The sequence below is a fragment of the Mus caroli genome, unplaced genomic scaffold, assembly GCF_978045245.1.
Source record: "Mus caroli unplaced genomic scaffold, Mus_caroli_1 scaffold_16, whole genome shotgun sequence".
Lineage (NCBI taxonomy): Eukaryota > Metazoa > Chordata > Mammalia > Rodentia > Muridae > Mus > Mus caroli.
This window is the reverse complement of record NW_028227271.1, coordinates 56,455,201-56,476,836: the sequence shown is the minus strand read 5'-3', so window position 1 is coordinate 56,476,836 and position 21,636 is coordinate 56,455,201. Positions and strand designations below refer to the sequence as shown.

The 21,636-nt window shown below is 34.3% G+C and overlaps 1 protein-coding gene across 3 annotated transcripts in view; it reads right to left on the bottom strand.

The window, feature by feature from the left end:
- Positions 1–21,636, bottom strand: part of Csmd3 (CUB and Sushi multiple domains 3) — a 1,262,970-nt gene that overhangs the window by 433,397 nt on the left and 807,937 nt on the right. For all 3 annotated transcript variants that reach the window (XM_029469819.2, XM_021183659.3, XM_029469820.2), the window contains 2 exons: positions 7,818–7,956; positions 3,909–4,096 (listed from right to left, as the gene is read on the bottom strand). In XM_029469819.2, the coding sequence (XP_029325679.1) occupies positions 3,909–4,096; positions 7,818–7,956 (327 nt within the window). The remainder of the gene's footprint in view (positions 1–3,908; positions 4,097–7,817; positions 7,957–21,636) is intronic.

The following is a 21,636-nucleotide window of genomic DNA, read 5'->3' as shown; positions in this document are numbered from 1 at the left end:
CAAATGGTGCCAAATTAGAGATTATTCTGATAATATTTAACATGAATAAATTAGATCCAACTATTTTACTATCCTGAAATTCAAATATCTACCAGTGGTGAACTTTCTCACCAACTGGGTAAACTCCTCACTAGTTTTATATCTTCACTTTCAGGGAAAATTATTGGTTCCCTTCATGAAGACAATCTTAGGACTTAGCCATATAGCTTTGATCCTCTCTGTCTTAATCCTTTTCTTAAACACCATATCACAATAAATTTTCCTTTACCTATAACTCTAAAAATACAGTTTTGGGTATGGGGGCTGAAGATATAATATGAATTAGTGTAAATTTTAGCTAGCCAAGTGATTTTAATGATTGCAGATTACACATTGTTTTTCCTCTCCATTTTTGATAATTATAGTATATTTTTGTGTTTTATCTGTTGAAATCGAAAGTTGATGCTATCTTATTAGTAGAGTGTTTTAAGTTTCACATATTTAGTTTTGAACTTTACTTGAACAGTTTTTCTTGTTTATTTTAATTTCTTATGATTAAAATATACTTATATCCTTTCTCCTTTCTAGTTCTTCCCTTATATGTCTCAGATATATCCCTCCTTTTGCTCCTTCTCAAATTTTTAGCATCATTTTCTTTAAGTATTATTGCTACACATACATGTGCACACACACACACACACACTCACACATATGTGCACACACTTGTGCACATAACTTGCTTTCTGTTTAGTATGGTTTCCATGTACATAATTTCAGGGCTGACTATTTGATATTTGCTAATCAACTAAGAGCTCGTCTCTTCTGAGGACTATTTCTCTCCCCCTCAGCATTCCTTATTTACCTGGAGTTTTTTATTTTTGGATGAGATAGCAGAGACAGATTATGATATAGAAGACTAGAAAGTTGCCGAAAGTGTCTGCTAGAAAGGACAGGGAAGTATCATCTATGATACCTCAACAATATGTCTGCCTACATAAGACCCAAAGAAGTACAGCACCAAGCGACATGCAACATGGAAGGGCAAAATAAAAGAGTTTTTGCTATCTCTCTTCTTTTTATTTTTAAAGAATTATTTATTTTTATGCATATGAGTACACTGTAGCTGTCTTCAAACATACCATGAGAAGGTATTAGATCCCATTACAGATGATTGTGAGCTACCTTGTGGTTGCTGGGAATTGAGTCCAGGACCTCTGGAAGAGCAGTCAGTTCTCTTAACACTGAGCCATCTCTCCAGCCCATCTATATCTCTTCTTAGAGGAGAAAATGTGGGGCAAAAATGAAAGAAATTGGAAACCTGGAGTGTGAACGGCAGTATGTTTACAATAAATCCTCCCATAGATTTGAATCAGATGGGGAAATAATATTTTCTTTTACTAATTTTATTTTAAAAGTAGAAATTAATTAGCTGCAAAATGCATTTTTAAAGTTCTGTTTAAGTCTTTTGATGTTAAACTGAGGGAATGGTTCATTTGGAAAGGGAATTTATTTTATATAATAAACTTTATTAATGAATTGTCAACTGATAACAAGTTTCTGTTTCTTGGTAACAAAGAAATTGTGACAGTATAAATTATTTCACAATCATAAACAGATGATGTGACTTGTAAAATAAGTCTGGGAAGAAGAAAGATCTAACATTTTTATATTGTGGGCTGCAGGATCCTGCCAGGTCTGTAGCAGCATAGGCCACTCATTTCCCTCCACCTCTCTGTTCTGTGCTATCAGTACGTTGTCTCTGAAGAACTGGCCATCACGAGTAGACACAGTCCTATTCCCTGGACTTATGAGGTGACAAGTTTGCCAACAAAAAATGAATGCATTAGATCTATATTTCTCATTTTTATTCTTCATTTAATTAGTGTTTGTACGGAAAATCCTGCTATCATTTATTAAGAATTTTCTGAATTGAAGTCTTTACTCTGGCACTTTGCACACATGATTCCACTTAATCCTTAAACTTCTCTTGCGATTGACACACGATGAACATCGTGTGTCCTGGGAGACATGTAATATATACAGCAGAGGATTAAAAACCCATTAATCTTTGGTAAGAATTAATATTAAAATAGACATTTAAGATTGCATCCCTGTCTCCGTTTTAAAATTACCACTTAAACAACATATTCTAATTAAGATTCTTTAGCTCATTTTAATTTCCAAGTCTCTGAGAATCTTTGGTTTTAAATAATTTATACTATGTACAGATACACTCCCATGTAATCAAATTTGAAATAAAGGCAAATTAATGTAGCTAAACAATATCATGTATATTAAATTTCAGAGCTTAAAATGATAATATAACAAGCTTAATTTAGAAAGTCAAGGAAGGCATTCGGCATAATAACCAAAGAAAGATATCTACCAAAAATACAAATAATATGCCTCACATACACTAAGCTGAGTCTGAGATACTTGGATTGGCAATAGACTTAAGAAGAGGAAGACATGATGTAGGTGTATATGTGAAATAACAATACCTTTTAGTCAGTTGTTTCTTAAGAGCTATATGTAAAAAGTACATGAAAATTCATTACATATATAATGTGGAGATTGTGTACATGTAGGTTTATGTCTGCTTATATGTATGTAAGTTTATGTATACGCAAAAACATTTATACACACATGGTAACCTATGTAGGACACTAACAAATATACACATATGCAAAATATTTGTAGATCAAAGATAGTATTTAAAAAGTTAAAGCAGAATATAGATGTGGTGACATATGTATTAAATCACAGCACTAGAGAGACAGAAGAAGGTAGATATCTGAATTTGAAACCAGCCTTATCAACATAGCAAGTTCTAGGACTAGACCATCTAGGACTACAAAATGAGTTTATGCCAAATGTGCTCACACACACACATACACACACACACACACACACACACACACACACACACACACATACACATACACACACAGATACACACATGCATGCACAACGCAGTCTGCACATGCAGACAAATATAAAAATACAGACCCACAAACACACAGAGAAAGAGAGACATACACACATGTGTGCAGTCTGTAAATCCAGACAAATACATAAGCACATACACACAGATAGAGAGTTGAAGCATCAATATTTCAGATTTTTAAATTTTTAATATTATTGTACATATGCTTATGATATGCAGGAGAATATGATTATGATACTGCAAACGTGAAGGTCAGAAAACAAAGTCATGAAACCCTTGTCTACCTTCCATCTCTATATGGGTTCTGAGACTCCCCTTAGCTTGCCAGACATGCCAAGTTAGAACCTTTATCTGCTGATCTGTCTTGCTAGCCTTATTTGAGACTTTTGAAAAGAAAGCTGTGAACACTTAGCTGTGATCATTCAGAACTGATTCTCATGCTTTGAGTTACAACTTGTTTTAACATTCTTTTCACTATTATATAAACTGACAATATGTAAGTTTAATACTTTAAACTTTATATATATTTTAATCTTTTATGCAAAACAAACTGAATATTTGTTTACAATGTTTGTAATTCATATAAGTAAAATATGCTAGGGAAATACATTTTGTAAAAGCAGTGCTAAAAGAATGCTATTTTTACAAGTATATCAAAGTGAAATTGACTACATGTTAACTTCCTTCTCTAAGCCACATAAAATGATTAAAACATGAATAGACTGAACTCATTTGCTATTTCTGATTCACACTGTATTTCCTTTTATAGGAATATCAGGTAACTATTGCTTAAAAATCTATTGTACCATTTACATGTGCAAAGAAACTAAAACATAAGCTTTCTTATTTATAAAGGAAACCATGTTAAAGTTTTCTTTTAAAATAATAAATAAGTAACTATATTACTTTTCTTAGTAATATGAAGATAATATCAAATGGAGAACAATCAGAATGGGGAAATAAAATATTTGTTATTACTTACTTTCATAATGAATCTTGAATCCATTATTGGAACGGCTATTGTCTGTTGTAAACAGTAGGTATATAAAGTTACTGCTGCTGAACAGAAACTGTGGCACTTGTGTGCCATTGTAAGACCCGAGTAAGGGTGATAGAAGATTTGGTCCATCATGAACTTCCAGAACATCATAATTTAGTTCAGTCTGAAATCTAGGATGCAGAGGCACAATTGGAAACCCATTAGAACAAATATGGGGAAATTTGACTTTAGTGATTAGATATTATACAGTTTGATACCAGTTTTTACATTTCAAATCTGGTTTCTACTCTATATGTATATGTGTATGTATATGATGTATATGTATATATGTATATGTGTATATATATATATATATATATATTGCTTTAAAGATCTTTAATCTTTATTTTGATCTTTACTATATGTGTTGGCATGTGTGATTGTTCACATCAGTGAAGTGCCTACAAAGAGTGGACAAGGAGCCGGGTATGTTGGCGCATGCCTTTAATCCCAGCACTTGGGAGGCAGAGGCAGGCGGATTTCTGAGTTTGAGGCCAGTCTGGTCTACAAAGTGAGTTCCAGGACAGCCAGGGCTACACAGAGAAACCCTGTCTCGAAAAAAAAAAAAGAGTGGACAAGGCCATCAGGTTCCCTGAAGCTGAGTTCCAAGTGGTTTTGATGTGCCGGTGTCAGTGCTAGAGACATAAAACCTAGGCCCCCTCTTAATCACATAATCACAAAATACATTTGAAGCTGAAAGTCTGAGTTAATATGAAAATTCACAGCTTTTCAGAGACCGTTAGAACTTTATATGAATTCATTATAATGTGTAGAGTGTCTATTTAATTTGGTTGTGTGCTGTTTTTACTTATTTATTCTTTGCAATAAATTCAATTTAAAAGTTTCTTTTCAATATTCATTTTCTCATGGAAGTAGAAAACAAATATCAAAACTGTATAAGAGTCAATGTCATTAATGCAAAAAACTTCTGTAAAATAAGGATATAAGAGAGTTTTCTCAGGTCTATAACAAGCATATTGCCTCTCTTATGTAATAATATTCAATATCCAATATTATAATGAATCCCATTGTTACCTATCATAACTAAAAACATTATTTTTTTAAAGAACCACTAAAACTAGAATGGGACCTTATTTTTAAAGAACTAAATAGGTGTTAGGTACTCCACAATACTTTTTCAACATCATCTTTAGAGAAAAACGAAACATCGACACAGTATAAGGTCAAAATACATGGAAGGATGCAGTAAAAATCTGAAAGTCTGATTTCAAGTGATGATACAATTTCTCTAATGATTAAAAGCTGTTGGCTCAATAACTTGAAGAACTTGCTTATACATCTTTTGCCAAATTACTTCTCTTCTAGTAATGAGCAGCCATTACAAGGTGATCATCCAAAACGCAAAGTTTTTCTGAAAAGGGACATGGAATATTTTAAATACTCAAGAGTTTTCAAGAAAGAAGAAAACCAAAGCTAATTTCCAAGTATGTTTTTTCACACAGTTCCCAGTGAGAACGTTCTGCAAGCCCAGACAATTGCCATACAGCCCTACTATCCAAGATTGATCCCCAGGACCCATGTGTAGAATCTGAGCATTTACTTCCCCAGGTTATTCTTTGACATCCATACATGTACCCCCATTACCTACACAGAACATGTTTAATGTGACCTTTAAAAAGTCTTTTATACTTTCTTATGCACAAAGTAAGAAGAGACAGAGGGATCAATTCCCAAAATGAGCATTTCAGGATGTATATATGGAGAACGTTGAAAAGAAAACAATTAACACAACTGTGCTCTTTTTAGTCTGAAACACTGAGGAGCTACTGACATGTTTCTTAAGGCAGTCTTGTGACAGAATTTTCCCTGTCCAATTATATTAACATATTAGTGCAGCAGGAGGCCTGTGATTGGACAGGGAAAAGGAGGCAGAGCTAAGAGTTGGCAAGACAGAGAGCATTTTGGGAGAAAGGGAGAGCAAAGATGGAGATGGGTGGACAGGAGGAAGAGCCAGATCCAGCGTGGTTTTAATAGCCACGGGTAGTAAAGGATAGAATAATTGGGATGGTTTGTCTAATCTAGGTGGGCACTTTTTATCATCATTTGGTTCTGAAATTATTGTAATGGCATCTTGTGAATTGAGAATTTATTGATATATAAATCTAGCTTGTTAATTATAAGCTTCTAGAGTTTTGTTTCTACCGGGTAAATGGGTATTGTGGAGGCTGACCATGGGGTAGATGGTCATTACATTACATTGGAATGGCAGTTAAAGGAATTCGGGAGCTCTAACACCATCAGAGAGTTTGCAGGTAGAGACAGAGCCTGCAGGACTGCAGCGGGGCCAAGAGTTGCCAGCAAAAGCACAGGAATGTGCTGGTTCATTGGTTCATTTTCTAATATTTCCCACAACATACTCTAACTTCTGTATGGCAATAATTTTGATAGTTTGATAGAGTCAAACCTGAAGACTCAAGGAATACAAGCATGTCCAACCTGTTTCAACATGCAAAACTGTCCTGAGTTTAAATGTACACTCTAGACTATACATGGTAGTACTTAGAAAATACTGAGAGTTCAGAATGATGCTGGCTTACACAGTTTAAGCTAGCCTGAACTGTATAAAATACTATTGAAAAACTAAATAAAAGAATGGACTTAAGTATATATATAATTTTCATGTGCTAAACTATGTCCCTATGAATCCACATGTTGAAACATTAGCCTTCAACTCATGAGAATATTATGATGGATAATAATCTTTAAAGCAGAAATTAAAATAAAATGAGATCATCAGAGTGGATTTCAATCCAGCATATATGTGAAACGAGAGTAGGACCCAGAAACACATGAGCATGGGAGACAGAGACAGAGACAGAAAGAGACAGAGAGAGAGAGAGAGACAGAGGGAGAATAGACAGACAAAGAAAGAGACAGAGAAACATAAACAGAGACAGAGATAGAGAAGCAGAGAGAGAGACACAGAGAGAGACAGAGAAAGAGAAAGGTGAGGACAGGGAACAAAAATATCACATAAATGTGCATAGAGGACAAAAACCAAAGAACCCATAAGAACAAACTTTTGGAGTCTTTGATCTCAGACTCCTGTTTGATAGAATTTTAGGGGTATAATGCTCTGCTGTTTAAACCACACCACCTTAAACTGAGTGTCCTACCCATCAAAAGTCAAGATTTAATTCTATGAAGAAGTAAAAGAGCAAACTCATTTCAATTAAACAATTCTGCTTTCGTGCTCAATAAATGATAAAGTTTAATGTACTACAAAAGTCCTTTGAATAAGTTTCTACATGACTGATCAACTGTAAATATTTCATTTGTTTACCCAATATGTATATAGTTATATTAGATATATATTCCTAATGTATGTGTGTGTATGTGTGTGTGTAGCTAGGGTCATATAAAAATTTTCAGGAAATGGGTTCACCAGGGGAAAATGGTGAATGCATTTTGAGTATTCTTTGGTAATTATATGATAGTAACTATAATTGTATTCTACTTGGAGAGGGTATTGAATTTTTAATAGGACCTTTGTTTTGGGAATTTAGCAGAACTGAATTCATGATCTCTTAAAAACATAGGACAACTAAACTCATTACAGTAAAGGTCATATATTCATATCTCAGTATCATGCATATGTATAGGAGAAATGGTCCTGAATTACTTAACAGTAAAGTTATAGCAATAAACAAATAAAAAATTAACTTGAGAACAGACTGAAAGGTTAAAAGGGAGTAGAACTTCTTAAGCATTCAAGAAACAGCAACTGACTATTCTAATGAAATTACTTATTGATGTGGTAAGGGAAATGGTGAATGCCAACTATAACATCTATTCATGTCTTTACAAGATAGAAAAAATATTTGCAGAGACCTTTCAAATGTAATTTTGATAGAGTGTCCAGGTTCAGCTTCAATCACCCACTCACAATTCAAAGAGTCTTTGTAGTATCCTGGCCATCCCGGTGAGAGAATTACTCCACTTGGAGCTGAAAAGTGGCCACCACACGGAGCTGAAAGATGAAACCAGAGAACAATTAGAATAGACTTTTCAGAATAAGATTATATATATATATATATATATATATATATATATATATATATATATATATATGTGTGTGTGTGTGTGTGTGTGTGTGTGTGTGTGTGTGTGTGTGTGTAACGTTTTCAATCAAATTTATCTATCAATCTACCATCATCCTATTATCTATCATTATCTATCATTACCATCATGTATCATCTACATCTATCTATTATCAATCTTATCAGTCTATCATTTATATATCACCTATTTATCATTTATCTATCATTCATAAATCTATTATCTACCTATGTATGTATCTATCTATCCATCCATCTAACCTTCCATCCATCCATCTATTCATTTATATCTATTTATCCATCCGTCCATCCACCCATCCATCTATCCATCCATCCATCTATTCACCCATATCTATCTATCTATCTATCTGTCTGTCTGTCTGTCTATCTATCTATCTATCTATCTATCTATCTATCTATCTATCTATCAATCTATCTAGTGAGACAAGTTCTTGTTATTCAGCCTATGCTGCTACTCACTATGTGGCCCAGGTTAACCAACTCACCACAATTTCTCTGTCTTTGCATTGTAAGTACTGAGATGATTGAATTCTCATATGTATTCCAACTATGATTTAAATGAATCTGTTAACATGTCCATTAAGTGGTAATTAATGCTATTTTGAATGTAAAGATACATATACTTAATTCTCTCTGTGATTAAAGGATCTTCCCCTTAAAGAGATCATATACTTGTAAAATTGTGACACAGCTAAACTTCACAGGTCACTACTAGCTAGTCATCCTCAAATTATCAGGTAGCTTTCTCTATATACCTTATGTGTATTCACATTCTTCATCTTCCACTTGAAATGATATATAAATTGTCAGTTTTTGGTTCTTTCCTATTTTTCTACTTATGTTCTCAAATTATACTGTGAACCTCTTTTATTCCAGAGTCACTATTATAGTTTATACAGTGATTTGCATGAAGATGGTCATTATAAGCGCATAATTTGGAATTCTAAGCCCCTAGAATGGTAGAACTGTTTAGGAGGGTCTAGGGGGTGTGGCTTTGTTGTATGGGGTATACTTTTGAGGTTTCAAAAGCCCTAAGAATTCCAGTGTCTCTCTCTCTCTCTTCCCCCCCTCTCTTTCCCCCTCTCTGTCTCTCTCTGTGTCTCTCTGTGTCTCTCTCTCTCTGTCTCTCTCTCTCTCTCTGCCTTTATTTGTGAATTGAATCAGATTGTGACTCTGAGCTGCTGCTCCAGAACAATACCTACTGCCATGCTTCTTGCCATGATAGTCATGGACTCTATCTAACCCTCTAAAATAATAAGACCTGAATAAACTCTTTGCTTTATACAAGCTGTCTTGGTCATGATATTGTATCACAGCAATAGAAAAGTAAGTAAGAGGGTGTAGATCATCACTAGTTTATTGTCTATTGCTATTCTTCCCCAGTTATTTGATCTTTTGTTTTGGTTCAACTGCCAAATATGTGCTTTATATTTTGGAGTTATCAGGACATAATTTCCTAGATATGTATGTTGATCTATTTTATTTGTTTACATTAAATTAAAACTTCTAGTTAACACTGTGATTGTTGTTGTCTTTTATTTTCTATATTTCTTTAAACTCAAGAACAAATGAAACCACAGACAGCATTGTTGGGACCTGGAACATAAACATCCCATTGTATAAATGGATAAACAAACTTGCAAAGAGAATACCTGACTAAAGTTCTACAAGCTGGAAAAAAATTCAAATTATTTGCTCAAAAATTAATGGAATATTATCTTTATCGAGGATATGAATATGTATATAGTAGTTGGTGTAAAGCAAAAAGTCTGACAAAGTCCTTAATTTCTTTTTTGTTTGTTTGTTTATTTATCTCTTATTCCCATATCCAAACCATTTAGAAACCTACCCTCCATTTTTCTCATAGCAAGAATACCCAGGTATAGCCCATATAAAACACCTTACCAACTTCTTCACTCACAGAGGCTATTATCTGTGCCATAGTTAGATGTAAACTGACTAAGAGAAATCATCCTCATAAAACACACACTTGAGAAACTTGAAGCTTGTTTTGGTTGTTATGAGACTTAGTATGTGGTGGTTCAGGTAGGCTTCAAATATGTAAGCTATAGTCATAGCCACCCTCACTCTGGAATTATAGGCATATGCAATCCCATCTGACTTGAGTGAAGTATTTTCTAGGTGAAATTATAAAATATGCTATTTCTATGAGAATGTTCATTAATCAATCAAATCCTTTTATATAACTGATTCCAATACTGTTTCCTAAAAGCTTTCCAAGGCACTCATTGTCATGAGGATTACATACTCTTAAAGTTTGGATGACATAAAAATTAGTTTCACTCAGTGTTGTGATGTTTTAAATATGAACTTTTGTGCACAATCATCACCTAAGTTAATATAATTTAAAACACAGTACTATTTTATTTAGAGAAGGTACAGACGATGTGGAGCATATTTGGCAGGAACTTTTATTACTTCATCAATTCATGTCATTCTAGGAAAGCATTTATGCATCTAGTCATTAAATGAAGTAATGAGTCATAAAATTAGTTATTGCAGAAGGGCCAAAAATGGTTAAAACATAAAGCTTTGAGATGCACTTTGTTTGACCTATCCATCTAAAGAATGAGGGAAGAGATGAGTGAGTTCTTTAAAAACAATCAAAACAGGAATATCTCTTATGCTTCCTGAAAGTTCAATCTTGAGTAGAGGCTTCACTCAATGTGGTCCTATGAAGCTTATCACATATACTGAAGTAGATTCTCTACATAATTATCATGTCAAAAGTCTGCAGAAGCCCTGAAACCTAAGAAGAGAGGGGTTTGCTCAGATGAGTCAATCAAGAAAAGTCTTGATCTAAGGTGCTGGCTGTCTAGTGAATGCTAGGAGAGAGAAGCTACAGAACAGTCACAGGAAAGACCCCAGAGTACACAAAACAGGCAAATGGAAGACTGAAACACTAAAGAGAACAAGGAAACCTATAGCAGAAAGCAGTCCAGAGTTGAAAGCAACTGAGAACACAGCAGAAATGAGCTGAATTTTCAAACCATCACCTGGCAATGATGAAAATATTAATAAGGTAGATAGGATTTATGAAAAGGTATGGGCAGCATGGGTGATAATATGAAAAGAAAATTAATTAGTTGTTTAAACATTAAATTTTGATATATCAAACTTAGGAAAATACAATATTATGTAGTAATTCTCTTTATATATAATTCATTTTAATATCCACTTAATGTCATTTGACCTGCTCTAAATAATATCAATGAAATAACAAAATTTATATACATGTTATTTTCTCCAAAAGCTTGAAATAAATAGTACTGTTGATACTTCAGAAGTACAGATACATTTTATACCTAAAGTAACTACATACATATCCTTACATTTAAAGGTAATAAACTGAAGAAATTAATACCAAGCACAGGCAGTATCACTAATTGATCAAAGAAATTCTGAAATACTTAGCAGTAAAGAAGCTAAAAGCCTAAAGAGGTATTTTCAAAAGCTTACTCATTAATACAAATATTCCTTTCTTCACTCAACCATACTTTTTATGCAACACACAAATAACTTTTAAAATTGTTTCTTTTTTGTTAAGTGGTATACTGAGATGCCTCATGGGTCAAGGAAAATACATATCTCTAATAAAAATTTCATCGACTGCTGTGCCAATGATGGCAGAAACAAGAATATTGTTGTTTGCTCTCCACTTCTTGGTGGAGCTATATAGCAAGGCAGCATGGGATGTGGGGACTAGCATAGGGAAAGAAGAATAAAAGAAAGACACACTGAAAAGAAAAGCTTGAGCAATAGTTTAGTTGGTAGTAATGTGTATTAGTAGCAAGTATGAAAAACTGGGTTCAATCTATAACACTGCACAATCTGGATATAATGATGTGATTCTATAATTCCAGCACATGGAAGGTAATGTCTTGTCAATGAGAAAATGAAGGTCATCTTTAGCTACAAAGTAATTTAAGGCTTATCTGAGTAGAACAGACATTGTGTATGTGTGTGAGAGAGAGACAGAGAGACAGACAGACAGACAGAGACAAAGACAACTATTATTTTGAATAACTATACATGTAAACATTATAAATAATTTATGTATTATCACTCAAGGATTTGAAAATAAGTATCCTGACTATAAAATATTGTTTCTTTACATTCTTTTTTTCCCTAAAGATGCTACTTTTCTGTATGTTTTTGAAAGATAAGAAACAGACAACATTCAAAATAATTATATGAAAACTATGGTCATGTTAGAGGATATATAGGACTCATAGAAGATATCTAATTGGATCTATTAAGGATGAATCAGAATTCTTCAATAGAGAAAAGATGAAGGATATTGGAAATGAAGTAACAGCATGCGTGTGATTGTATGGGGTTGAATAAGTATAATATTTTTAAATAATACTAAATAAGCTTTTGTAAGACCATGAAGAAATGGGTGATGATGAAAGTGAGTGTATTAGAAATGTATCTAGTATATTAAATTACTGAAAGTAAGGCATAAATAATTGAAAAATTGTACGGCAAGGTTGCTGTTTTCATTTGAATATATCATACATGTACAGTGCATTTGGAACTTCTGAGATCAGCAACAGTAGTTTACAAAAAATAAGAAAGGCTTATTCAGAATCTGACATAAGGCTATTACAGGAAGAGATGAATGAGGTAGTTAGAATGTAAAGTCAAAAATACTTACTGATGACACAATGTAACATAAAAATGCAAAAGAACCAAAATTGTTTCTTAAAACTTTGGCATATAAACAGGATGGATGCTGACTTCATTTTAAAACAACGGGCTACTATAAAAACACAGAAGCTACACAGAAAGGCTAATACCATTTAGTGCTAAACTTGGAGTGTGCTGTCTACTTGACATTAGCTATAATCATTTGAGAGGAGGGAACCTCAAATGAATAAACGCCTTTTAAGTATGGGCTGTGGGTAAACCTGCAGAGCATTTTCTTAATTAGTGATTGACATGAGAGTGGCCAGCCCTGAAGTAGAAATTTCTGGATTGTTTGAAGACTCAGTTGTGTCTTTTGATAATTTTCTGGAAACTGTCTTAGGAGAGGATGTTTCTGCAGAAGCAGACTCGTGGAAAGATGTTTTGCTAAGAACAGACACATGAATTTTTCTGAAAGCAACTTGGAAAAGGGGCATGTGATGTTTTGCTAGAGCAGATGCTTGAGAGAGCACATGATGTTTGGAAAAGATAGACTTATAGCCCAACATACAGTGTATAATACTGGATGGTATTGGTTTACCTTGCCACTCTTTTTTGGTCTTCACTGGGCTTTGCTGATGCTGGTCTTTGCTGACAATGCTGTGTAGTAGTGGTTCACCTAGCCTGCATTGCTGATCATTGCTTGCCATGACTTCATAAACAGAAATGCACCAAAATACTTCTAGTAGTTTTCCAGAGGCTTCTTACCACTTCCATGGACTCAGGCTGATTGGTAGAGCTTGTGGTTTCTACTGGATTGACCTGCCATTATTGATTTATTTATGGTGTTTGCTAGTCCTGCCAATGCTGATTCCTGAATGGTGTTTGTAAGTGGATCAAGCATCGATGTGACTTTAATTGCTGATATCCTGACAATACAGATTTGATTAGTCCAAAGAAATATTTCTAAATATGTCCAATTCTTCTTTGTCTACTAACCAATCCTTTTCCCAACCTCTGGTAGGTGGTGAACTAAAAGAGATGTTAGAGCATTTAAGAAACCTCATGAAAAGTAGGTTTTGAAAAAATCTAAGCCTACAAAGTCCAGTGTGGGAGATGCCACCTCTGGGCTGGTAGTCCTGGATTCTATAAAGAATCATGCTGAGTAAGCCAAATTTGGAGTAAATCAGTAAGCAGCACTCCCACTTGCAGTTTCCTGCTCTGATTGATTTCCCCACCTGACAGTTTTCCATGATGAACAATGATGTGGAAATGTAAGCCAATAAACTCTTTCCTCTCCAACTCCCTTTTTGCCATGATATTTCATCATAGAAGTAGTAATTAACTAGGATAGAGAATATGTGACATATTTAAAAAAATAGAAAATAAGAAGTGGATTTTTTTTCCCAGAGGAATCATGATTATAACAGGCTATGTTAAAGCTTTAATGTGGGTAGAAAGAAGAGGTGAGAATTTAGAAAAGTAGAGTGGTTGAATATGTAGACCTTTGTAAAATGGTTTTATAGAAGGTAAAATATTAGCCAGTAGCCAGTATATCAAAACATTTAAGATGAACTTTTTGTTGGGACTTTTCTTGCTCCTAAGTGTGTAAATTAAGAAACTAGCAACTGTTAAAATTATTTCCTAGCTTTTATGAAACAATAAAATAGCTTATTGATATGTGGTCTAGACAACGTTCAGTTTGGGAATATTTTAGAAAGGCTTCTTCCTTATTTAAGCAGCCTCATGCCTGCTTATTTGACTTGGAACACTTACTTTAGAAACCATAAATTATTCTCTCCCTTTAAGATATAAATCTCCCCTTAGTCAAACAGATTCTCACAGTTTTTACAACTCAGGAATTATACCTCTCCTCTCAAATGTCATCAACAGTGCTTTGCGGAATCTCAGTGGGAAGGTTGGCAAGGACTTCATTAAATTCCAGTTAGAACACAAATGCACTAATCACACTAGGTGTCTTCCTGTTTACCTTCCCCATTGGTCTTTTACAAGGTCACACTCCTGCTCAAAAATCTTGCCTTCCTTTCAGAGCAGTTTATTTCAATCTCCTCTATCATGATAATCCTGAATAGCCTTAAAAAATAAAGTTATAGTATATTTATCTATCCCATTTTCTATCTTAAAGATGGGAGAAATAGCACAGAAACTATGATTTGATATGAATCTCTGGTGGGCCTAAGTTATTGTAGAGTTTAGATTCAAATTGAAATCTTTCAATTAGAAGTTTGGAACTACTTTTTAATTTATTATATTAATTTTCTGAGAAAAAATATATTTAGGCAGTGCTTACTCCCTTTATAGATTTATTTTGTTCCCTATTCTAAGGAGGAAGGAAGTATACACCCGTTGGTCTTGTTGGTCTTCCCTCTTCTTGATTTTTCTTGTGTTTTTCTAAATACCATGATAACAACTTTAGTTTATTTTTATTTCCTTATTTGTAAAAGAGGATTTTTCTTCTGTGTCTGATGATTTACAGTCTGTTAAAACTTTTTAAAAATTTGTAAACATCTGTAATATTTTATCTGCCTTACATAGATAGACAAATTTTAAAGTTTTTAAATTATTAATATTGTTCTACTTTATGTGTATGTGTGTTTCTGTGAGTGAATACCATGTGTAAGTAGGAGCCTGCAAAGGCCAGAAGATAGGATCAGATTCCCTAGAGATGGAACTATAGGCATTTGTTAGATGCCTGATATGGTAATTGCTCAGTTAGATCCTCTGGAAAGAGCATCAAGTTCTCTTAACTACTGAGTGTCTCTCAGTTCTGAGAGAATTTCTACAAGGCAACTAGATGCTCAGGGTCAGATTCTGGATATACAGAAGAAATAAGGCAATGTTCAAGAGACAGGAAAAACACACACACACACACATACAAACAAACCTCTTGAAGAACAAAGAGGTTGCCAAAATATAGTTTAAGCATATGTAGAGGAGAGATCAGGAAGTAAAAAATACTATTGTGAGTGACACTGTGCTTTCTAGTTAATGAGAAGAAAAACTTTATGTAAATTTTTAGGATGTATTTGTAGGAATTATAAGATGCAAGTATTATAAGATTATAAGATTAAAGTTGGCAGGTACCTAGGAAGCTTGTTTAAAGAATATATTTACAGAATACAAGTCTAACGTTATAAGACAATCCACAATTCCCAATGTTAAAAAGTAGGCTCGTCCTGATCCTTCTGGTTATTTTCTTTAACCCTCATAGACCTCTTTAAAAAACATAAACCAATGGAGAGAAATGGTTGGGTCTCTACCTCAGAGATATCATAAGTATAGACTCTCTCTCCAGTTTCTGAAAAGAAAAGGGATGTTGTAGGTATAAATGAAAAAAATGTTCCTTAAGCTCATGTTTTTGAACAATTAGTCCAAGTTCTTGCTGTTTGGAAAGTTTGTAGAACCTTTAGGAGTTGAAACTTTGCTTGAAGAGGAAGAAGGCAGTAGGGGCAAGCTTTGAGGTTTTGCAATCTGGCCCTACTTCCCTTTCTTTGACTTCTGATTGCCAGTCAGTCCTTCAGCTCCTAATATCATCTCTTCCCTGCGACAATGAAAATCCCTTCTGGAATATCAAGCCAGAATGAACATTTTCTTCTTTAATGTGGTTTCATCAAAATATTTTATCACAAGGACAGAGAAGTCAGTAATACAGGGAAAAACCTGGGATATATTATTGAGATACAGCTTATTGCCTATACTATTTCCATTTTGCATTAATGCAAACAGCATGCACATAAGTAATAACAGTGTGACCCAGTTCATCCCTCCAATTTAATTTTTCTAATAAATAAAAGTTGTTATTAAAAACTGCATTCAAGTATTGGTTCATTCATTTAGTTACTAAAAAGTAACACACTCAAAGTACTCAGCATACTTAAAGGCCCACATAAAACTCTAATCATCCAATAGAATTAAGACAAAATTCTCTTCAGTAAGAGTTCTAAGGAAGTTAGACTTTTCACAGCAGGAGGTAACGTCAGTAGACAAGTTATACTTGATCACTCACAAGGAAATTGGAGATTTAGAGTTTTGATGATAGGGTTAGCAACAATTAATTTAGGAAGCAGGCCATCTAGCTTTTGGTCAGAGTAATGACCCTTCTATGGTGAGGTACCTGATAAACACACCATCCCGTATCATCACACACCGGTGCTTCTATTCTTTCTGCCTTTCTTTAATTTGCTTTGTATTGTGGCTCTGGAAAATGATCATTGACATAGCTAGTCTATGGACATTGGATGGTGACTCAATAAAATTAAGGCACATTCAAGTTTTAAACTATCACTAAAAAGGTGAAGCTATAGTCACAATAATGAAAGAGTTTGAATGCTTCAGAAATTTGAGCCTTGATTCACTTCTTCAACTTTCATGTTCCTTTTATTTCTTTTTCAAATTTAACCTAGCAAAAAGTAGCAGTTAAACTGTGTCAATGGCTATTATTTGTTTCTTTATGGTAGACCTACAGGTGAAATGCAGTATTATATAAATGTAAAAAAAAAAAAAAAAGAGTTCATCTTTTAAGAAAACTGTGTGCATGTGTGAACACACATTGTATTAGAATTACAAATCAGTTCTGATATATGCATGGAGTTGTTACTCTAATTGCTTCTTCAAAAAACCCTCTCCACAGAGAATGTGATGTCTGTGCAGAAGGGCTCCCTTTCCTCTGTAGCTAATTGAGATTCAAGAGAAAACCCCTTATCTTCAATGAGGAAGTTCATCAGGCATGCAAGTCCTGCCCTGCCTCCAAACAGTTCTCCAGGGACTCCAGTTCCATCCTATTCATTCTAAAAATTTTCTCAGATATCTCACTAGGGAGTGGGAGGAAACATAAAGCAGAACAATTCAGGCAGATCTATTCTGAGGGTGAGGAAGTTTTTGCTTGAGTAAGCATTTTATGGAGCATTCTGAAATCATTAGAGCAGACACAAAGCATGGTTTCATCCAATTTTTTTTCTGACTTCCACCTCAAATATGCACGACTAAATCCCCCTCTTCCTAAAAGCAAACATCTTGGGAATATACGCTAACTTTTACTATTTCGTTTTCAAACCCTTTGCTTACCTTAGCCCATTCATCCAAAATAACTCTATGAAATGGAGGGAAGTACACTGTGTTAAGGTCCCCACTTGCTGATTCTCTGTCCCAGTCTCAGAATAGAAAACTGGCTGCCTCTTTTAACTTTTATCCCTTGATTTTTTTGTGGGGGAAAGAATTAAGGTTTGTACAAAGGAGGTCATGCTCCCATAATCTCCTTTTGGTGGTGGTAGTAGTGGTAGCAAGAATTGAGAACGTTTCCTGTCACATAAAAGAATCAATGAGTCTTTTTGAAAGTCAGAGATTCGAGAAATAGGTCTTTTAGTGTTTGATTCCCCAGTAAACTCAACCATTTATGGATGTTGCTCTGCTCCAGGCTTTTGTGATAAGTCTATGATCTCTTCTTGTATTTCATTTATTATGAAGTTAATTCCTTTCTTCATTTAAGGGACATCTGGGTTGTTTGGCTTCCTTCTATTACAAATAAAGCTGCTGTGAACATTGTTGAGAACGTGTTTTGGGAAGATGGTATAGCAGGAGTGCTACACTTGGGTCTTGAGGTAGAACTATTCTCAGTTTTCTGAGAAACTGCCAAATTGATTTAAAGAGTAGTTGTACAAGTTTGTCCTTCCACCAGGATTAGAGGAGTGTTCCCGTTACTACACATCCTTGTTAGATGGGCTGTCCCAGTAGATTCTGACCTTAGCCATCCTGATGGGTGTTCTCAGAGTTAGCTGGATTTGCATTTCACTAATGACTCAGGGTGTTGAACATTTACTTAAATGTTTCTCAGACATTAAAGATTTCTATGTTTAGTATTCTCTTTTAAACTCTGTACCCATTTTTGGTTATTGGTGTCTATAGATTGCTGTCTGTACTCAGGTGAGGGCAGGTGAAAGATAAGGCTAGAGCCTATAATTGGGCACTGGCAAAAGAAGGCAGATTGAGAGTTTTAGAGAGGGGTAGAGAGAGACAGAGAGACAGAGAGGAAGATGAAGATGAAGATGAAGATGAGGAGACAAGATAAAACCTACAGGAAAGGAAGACAATCCGGTTAATGCAGAAGGTACACATATATGTTAATTGTGAAACTTTTGGAACTACAGGGCTTTGCATATATCCACCTTGATAGCTATTTATCACTTTCTTTCTTTTCTTTTTTTTTTTTTGTTTTTTTGTTTTTGTTTTGTTTGTGTGTTTGTTTGTTTTGTTTTGTTTTTTGAGATAGGGTTTCTCTGTGTAGCCCTGGCTGTCCTGGAATTCACTCTATAGACCAGGCTGGCCTCAAACTCAGAAATCCGCCTGCCTCTGCCTCCCAAGTGCTGGGATTTTAAAGGCATGAGCCACCATGCCCAGCTTACTTTCTTTTTTTATGTTCACTAGTCATGAAAGACATATCTATAGGTTCAGTGAATAAGCACATATACACTTGGGGGTTGCAATCTTTCTTTCACATATGTATCTAAGTCTCCGGAAGTGCTTGCATTCTGCTCTCATTATGTGTGAAGGAATTATTATTCATTCTTCTACTTGGGGGTGAACAAAAACTAAGCACTCCGTGAATCTAACAGCTACAAGCATGAAACAAAGATGCAGAGATCTCTCTTAGTTCCATAGCTTCAGCTTAGATGTACTGAGAGTGGAATGGCTGGGATCAATATTGAGACAGAAGAGTTGACTTATATATCCAATACAGGGAATATAAACCAGCTAAGGGCCTATGTTAGTAATTAGAGAGCTACCAGAATTATTGGCTTCGATTCTTCCTATTCACATTTGCTAGTATTGTTTTTCTTGGTACAAAGGCAGCAAAGACCATATTGTTTGAAATTATTATGAGACTTAATAAGAGATAACTTTCCATTCACTCAATTTTAACTAGGCATCTAAATTAAATTACCAGCTTTGAGCCTATATAATTATACAACTCTTCTAATATATTTCATTAAATGAAATACTTTTTAATCTACAAAGAAGCTCACTGAATATTTTATGCCCTAATTGTATTCAAGAACATGACCATGTAACTGTAAAGGCCAATATTCCATTTAGTTTTACTTGGAACTTGCTTTATAATTATGAGGGCTCTATTGGCTATAGTGTAGACTGCTAACATGTAGGAGGAAGTATATATGCATCATAGCCTTAAGAAATCCAGACAAAAATGTAAGATACATATATGCTCAGAAAATATGAGAAACAATTTACTTCTAAATTTATACTACAAACCTCAATATGTTCCTGGAACTTTTAAAAGAAAACACAAGGATGTGTCAAACAGAACTCAGTGATATCAGCACATAAGTTTTATATAAAGTTTGATACTGGATAAAAATCATTAATATAGTGAACAAAACATTCAAGATAGCTCTAAAACATCCACTCCTGCCAAGAGTAAGCACAGTGGTGAGAAAATTTGGAGAAAAGCAACAGTGAGCCACAACTGTATCTTTAATTATGTGAAATTTAGTTTTTAGATTTAACACATTTCCCATAAAAATTATATAATTTTATAATTCAGCCATTGAAGACAATTTGATTTTTAATCATTGTCTTGATTTGGTATTTCTTGCTCTGATAGAATACATGATCAAAAACAACTTGGGAAGACAAGGGTTTGTTTATTTCAGCTTAATGTTCCAAATCTTGTACTGAAAAAAGAAGTTAGGGAAGAAACTCAAGGCAGTAAGATGGAGACAGAAATTGAGGCAGAGGCCTTTGTTGAGTGCTGCTTATTGGTTTGTTTACCTAGGCTTGATCAGATTAGTTTCTTAAATCATCTATACCCATCTATCCAGCTATTACATCACCCACAGTTAGTTGGACCCTCCTACAATCCTCAATCAATATTACTTGGGGCTTTCTATCTATTAAGATTCCCTCTTCCCAAGTGACTGTAGCTTCTGTCAACTAACATAAAACTATCAAGCTCTAAACTATAAAATATACACTTCACATTTTATCACAAAATGGCAGATAATTTCTAGCCAAATGCTTATTTTCATTCTGTAAATTAAGCCCCTCTTGTTTCAGAATTCCTGATTGTTACTCTGTGACATTCCTTAGTTTTAAAATGTCATGAATCAATGACTCTAAATCCTCATATAAAGAAAGTTTTTTTTTTCTTTGTCTGCAACAGAGATAGAACTAATTTACTTTCAACTGTCTTGTTTCTTTAAACAGAAAAGTGAGAGGGTCTTATAATTTACTGTTTGACACCTTGAGGAGAACTTTCTTGTTTTATCCTATGTCTCTTGGTATGATGCCTATTTTAATTTCTCTTCAAATACAGTGGTTGATTTATTATTGTAAAGCTCAGAAACAAGCATATATGAAGTTGGATTACAACTCAGAAAGTAGCTTGAAAGGATATGTCGAAACCTTTATCTCTGCTTTAAACATGCATAATTTCCTGTAGTAAGGGAGAGAATGTTTCTACTCTTCCCAAGAAGATAGTTTCTCAAATGAAAACATTATCATGGGATGAACTCATCCTTCTATGGGACAGAGCACAGCAGTCTATATGCTGCTTTAATTTGGGGCTTTCAGAGAAGGTAGAACTTCTGAGCACATATAAACAGAGCATAGAACAGAAACAGGAAGGAAAAAGCTTATTAAAAAGGCAGTTGTGTAATCCAGGAGATAAATTGATGCTGATGATTGTCTAAAATTTAGATATACTGTGAAAGTAAGAGAGGATTGGGGGAGATATTTGTGAAACTTGCATTAATTATATAAAATGTTCATACCCCATAAATCATTATCAAATTTTCTTGGTCACTAGTTGCCCTTTTATACTTTTCATAAAATACTGAATTTGCCTACAGCCTATTAGACAATTGAGATATCTAACACTAAATTAT